Here is a 5,462-nt window from a genome sequence, read left to right as displayed (position 1 = left end):
TGGAGAGCCATGAACACATCCATCAGGCAACTATGTCCACAGCCAACTACCTCCAGCTCTGTCTGTCTTGATCCACGTGAAACTTGTCTTTAGACACGCACAAATACTCACCGACTGTCAGAGACCCCTAAGGAAAGGGAACGCGACTGAAACACATGGCAGGAAGAACTACAGACAGGAACTAGCCTCAGATCATCCCCCAGAGGTGCTTCCGCACAATCCACATGCCTGCCTCCTATCAAAAAACCTATTGAGATGGTACTCCTTAAACGGCGACAAACATCAAAGATCATGGGAAGCGTGTTGCTCACTGAACTATTTTCAAAACATGCATTTGTTGCTACATAACTTATATGACCACCAACACAAGTCTTGAGGCCAGCAGTGCTTAAAAACAGCTTTAGAAAAATTATCAAAACGAAATCAGATGATCCTGGCAACTGATCATATCTAACCTGATAATGGAGATATGTTTTCTTTAAAATTAAGTTGTTGCTATGAGGAATAATTGTTAGCATCTATAAAAGCTCCATAATAAAAATAAATACTTTCAGTCATTTACAACAAAATTAGGAAATATACATTTCACCTCAACAGGTAACAATACTTTAATGCATTACTTGTTAAGTCACTGTACAGTCCTGAGCATGTTTCTGCAGGCATAATTCTTCCCCCACAAGTTCCACATGACATATGCCAGCTGGAAGAAAACTTTGAATACTTCTGAGAAGCAGTATCTTAATTTAGCTTCAGTAATTATCTGTGCAGCTGTATAAATCTTTCATTTCCTTTCCCACACCAAAGAGATTAAGGCAGGCACTATTGTTATTAGGATTCCTCCATCACCTTTTGACACTGATAAAGCAAACCATCTGGAAGAGCAGAACAAGGCGATCTGAACCACAAAGCCAGCATCCCTGAGTGAGTACGGCAGTGCAGCAGACAGGGCACAGATGGAAGTAGCTGGCATGCCAGTATTCCCTCATTACCTTAAAACAAAGGCCACAGAAAAATGAAGAAACAATTAACAACAGCTATAGCAGAGCTCACAAAAAGTGTATCTTTAACTCCATTTCCGCTGTTCTCTTCTACTCTTACCCGTAACTCATTACCAAAAATCATGCTTCCTGCAGGCAATTGCAGATTTGTATTTGTCGTATAGCTCCATGCCTTTTTTTTTGTCCTGTCCAAAACTCTTCACAGTGCAAGTCTGCACCCTTAGTAAATTCTACTGTTTGCTGTACACTTGTGCTTTTACATCAGTTCTCACACGGACCCCTGAGTAAGGCCAACAAAGGCCATAGGAAAACGCTCCTGTGCTTACTCTGCTACTAAACACTGCCTGCCTCGAAGTGTACAATACTGCTTCCCTGCACTTACTTTCCTGGGACACTTTACAGGTTGTAAGAAACCTCACAGTATACTTACACTCACCTATAATGTCAACTACATGGAGCTTCAGCTTCTGCTGCAGTGTATTGAGAGCTGCTGAAAGACAATCTTGAGAAGACGACATTTTTATATTCTGTTTCACATCATTGGAGAGGGACAACCACAGCTTCCCAAAGTCTTCTGTAGTCATTTCCATGGGCCTAAAAACAAGTTCACCACATAGCTTAGCAAAATGAGATACGTTATTCAGAACATATTTGGTCTCCCCAAAAAATCATTATCTGGAAGCAACTAGACAATACAGCAAGCAATAAGTAAACGCAGATTAAACAAACCACTCCTCTTCCCAGCTTAACATTTCAAAAAGTTTCTATTCCTTGCTTTAGAGTACATGTATTTCTAAGTACTGCAACTTATTTTATTTACCTGATGAAGTCCAACAATGATAAAGTTACTGAAAATTTGAGGCAAGTTTCCATCTCTGACTGGTAACTAACAAAGCCAGGAAGACTTCCCTGTGTACAGATTTTGTCCATCCACACACACTTGCGGCAACATTCCACACTTTGAGCTTCAATTACAGGGAACTGGTAGGTGGGACTCTCCAAAACCTGTATCATTTTTCAGAAGGAATATAGAATATAAGTCTTGCTGTCAAGTCATGTACGTGGCTAAGAGCCAGCTACAAAATTGTGTAAGTGCCTTTTATTTTGATTGATTTTTCTTGAACTATTTGGCAAGTGAACAGAACTACCATTCCTCAGCTCTCATCAAGGATAAACCAATCATTAACACCCAAAAAGGTTCTATGAGAATTAAAACACTCTGCCAGTTGGCTTCCTTTCCCCCCGCCCCAAATAACTGCTCAAGACCAAGAACCTGAATTTCGTAGTTCAGTCCCAAAATAAGCTAATATACAAGACCATGCAACATATCCCAAGCTATATGCTAAGAGCAAGCTGAAAAATCATCCCTAGTAACAAGGATAATTTCAAGATTACTCAAGAGTCCCTGGCCTCTCCAAACAAACGAGTAACAGAAGTTCTGAGGCAGTGGTCTGTGTGGACACCTAAGTGAATTACAAGGAAAAACCAGACATGAGATGCCCACATTCTATCAAGGTCGTAACAGGTTTGAGTCAAGCCAGAGATGGGAAGGAAGGAAACTTCATAACCAATTAGGAATTCCTGGATTAAGTCAATTCTATAAAGAAATACTCTGCATTATTCTCTTTATCCAGTTATCACTTGCAAAGTGTCTCCAAGGTTTCATTATTCTGTGCTTCTTTCAGCAAGATATAGTCATGCCAAAAGGCAATTCACAAATATCCGTTCCAATTCTTTCAGTGAAGTTTCAATCAAGACTACCAACAGGCTTTTACCACCCAGTTAAATTCCAGATGAAGCCATGTCAAAAACCAAATTGACTAACTCCTCTCCGCTGTCAACTGCATGCATGAAAATAGGAATGAAACACAAGTGATGTCTTCGGGGGGGATGGGGGGGAATTAAACCAACTTGAAAGAAACTTACACAAATGTTATGCCAAGGAAGAAACTGCATCATGTCTGCCTATCAGATAACTACAAATGAATGCACAAGCGCAATAGTCACACCCAGCCAAAAAAAGTTACACAATGATTTCTTCAGCACCTCAAGTCATACCATTCTGCGTATGACTGAGGTTTGCATTTAGTCTTAACCACCACAAAGAAGCTGAAGTCAGAACTGAAAAGTCATACGTCTTTGTTATTCAGAGGCAAGCAATAGGAAATGAATCACGATGAATTAAAAAAGTGAGATGTTAACTTTTATACCAAATGACACTAAGTTTGGTCCTGAGATCTCTTTCACCACCCTTTAGGATGCACATTATAGCCACACCACAGGTTTTAAGGGAATGCTTCAGGGAAAAGGCATGGCTATTATTTTATTCAAATATTGCACACCTAAATGCAAGTGAAAAGCAAGAAATTCCAAGTGAACTTTAAATAACAGAAACGAAGAGTCTTACCTGAAAGTGTTCTGCTTCTTCAAACACTAAGTTCACGGCATTAAGTGCAGAAGTGGTTTTATTTGAAACAAAAACAGTGAGCAACAGAGAGTCATCTGTCCAAACCTTACATAAATTCAGCACTAAGGCATCACTCTGACAAAGTTCCACTACTTCAGAGTGAGTGAGCTCTTCTAGCTCTTCCGGTAAGGAAGGGACGAGCAGTGTTTTACTGGCACTTTCACATTGAGCACTTGGAGAAGGCTGAAAAATTTCCATATCTCTATCAGCAAACAAAGACGACTGTGACAGCCTACTGTGTGAAAGTCTCTCATCCAGCCCAGATTTTTTTAGGGACTGAGATGTTTCAAATGATAAATTATCTTCTACAGTATCTGAAGAACACAGGGAGACTTTCCTTAGCATTGTGTGTATACCTTCCTCATGGTCTTCCATGCTAACGGGTGCTGAATCAAGCAAGGGACCAAAATCTGAGACAGCAGTATTCTGGAAGTCTGACACCTCCTCACTATTCTGAGTTTCATTTATCTTTGATTTTCTTTTGAATTTTTGAGTAGCTGTGTCCGCTTTCCCCATCTGAAAAGAAAAAAAAAGCAACCATCTGTGTTACCATTAACAGCATGAAACAGAGTGAGCAGGGACAAATAATTATCAAGGAATCAATTCAGATGACAAATGCAGATAGATTCCAGACATTTTAACGGATCCTGTAACAGGCATTTATTTTATTTCCTACAGGGTATTGGATCAGCCTATAAAGCACGAATGACTCTAGGTTCTCTAAAACATCAACTCAAAGTTCCTATTAAAAAGCACGCAGAGGTAAACATCTTCTGCTTAAACCTGTGGTAAATACCAAGATTTGAGCTTGCTAACATGATAACACCAGTCTTAAACAGACTACCTAATGGTGAATTCTTTAACATTCCACATATTGCCATATATAAACAAAAAATAGTCTTGGCATAGGTGTGGGCGTGCAAACACCCTGACTGCTTACACAGCGCTTACACAAAAGACAAGACCCTGCAGAAGCACCCAACAGACATCATGTGCCACCCCCAGGGCTATCTGGCACCTCGGAGTCTAGACTCCGTTAGCTGCCTCCTGGTTGTGTGGACTGAAAATGCCCACAGCTCACATTCGACCAGGGTATAAATGGGGCCCTGGGAGAGAACCACTCTGAGTTGATTCTCCTCGGAGCAGCAGGCAGTGCAGTCAGAGACTCTCCCCTTGAGGATACTTCCCAGGACTCCCCTCAAATGAGGATGCTATCCAAGTTTATCTCCCTGGGACTGAGTGACCCTCACCCTGGCATTGGCAAGTGATCTTCTTGGTATCATTAAGTGAGAGATTCTCCCTTTATACCAGTGAGGTGTAGTTCATCTTCCTTAGAGTGTTTAGGAATCTGTTGTGCAGTAATACATTCCCAACTGACATCCAAACCTGTAATTAAGTTGGGTCAGAGTGCCAGGCAAAATTTCACTGCAATAAATCCGTGTTTTTCAATTAGCTGCTGCTATCTTTTGAGGGTGCCTCTGCGACACTAGGGCGTTAAACTCTAGCCTTATTGACAAATGAAAGCCAACACCTCTACAAAGCTGAGTGAGGAGAGTTGTTAGGGAAAACTGAGACTAAAACTGGAGACAGAGGAAGTTCTAGTTACTGAATCACGTCTGCTCCAGAGGTTGCTTCAAGTAATATCCAGCCCATTTCAGGTTCTTAACTATCAGATTACAAAAGTAATTTTCAACTGTTTTTCAATGACTCAAGGGTTTTTGCCTCATTTTACCATAACACTAATTTGACCTCCATTTGCATATAAATAACTAATTGTAAATAAGACAATATATAAACTTTAAACTGGCAAGTCTCAAAAAACCTACTTACCAGGCTGACACCAGCATTTGATCCTAGCCCAACAAACAAAGTTGATGCTAACTGCTGCTTCTCCTTGTCTTCCTCAGAGAGGCTGGCAACTTGATCAGACCGCAACACAGGAGGATCACCTGCCTGTCCTGCCAATAAGCTACCACAAGAAACAGTTTGTGGCTCAT

The 5,462-nt window shown here is 40.8% G+C and overlaps 1 protein-coding gene across 1 annotated transcript in view; it reads right to left on the bottom strand.

Moving 5' to 3' along the window:
* Positions 1-753: 753 nt before the first annotated feature.
* The window catches only part of AP4E1 (adaptor-related protein complex 4, epsilon 1 subunit), an 18,416-nt gene continuing 13,707 nt past the window's right edge, over positions 754-5,462 (bottom strand). The window contains exons 17-21 of the mRNA XM_010141174.1: positions 5,296-5,457; positions 3,406-3,981; positions 1,819-2,003; positions 1,435-1,592; positions 754-989 (exon numbers count right to left, since the gene is read on the bottom strand). Coding sequence (XP_010139476.1) covers positions 829-989; positions 1,435-1,592; positions 1,819-2,003; positions 3,406-3,981; positions 5,296-5,457 — 1,242 coding nt within the window. The 3' untranslated portion in view covers positions 754-828. The remainder of the gene's footprint in view (positions 990-1,434; positions 1,593-1,818; positions 2,004-3,405; positions 3,982-5,295; positions 5,458-5,462) is intronic.

Source organism: Buceros rhinoceros, unplaced genomic scaffold (genome assembly GCF_000710305.1).
Source record: "Buceros rhinoceros silvestris isolate BGI_N320 unplaced genomic scaffold, ASM71030v1 scaffold23578, whole genome shotgun sequence".
Taxonomy (NCBI): Eukaryota; Metazoa; Chordata; class Aves; order Bucerotiformes; family Bucerotidae; genus Buceros; species Buceros rhinoceros.
This window is presented reverse-complemented; position numbering and strand designations above follow the sequence as displayed.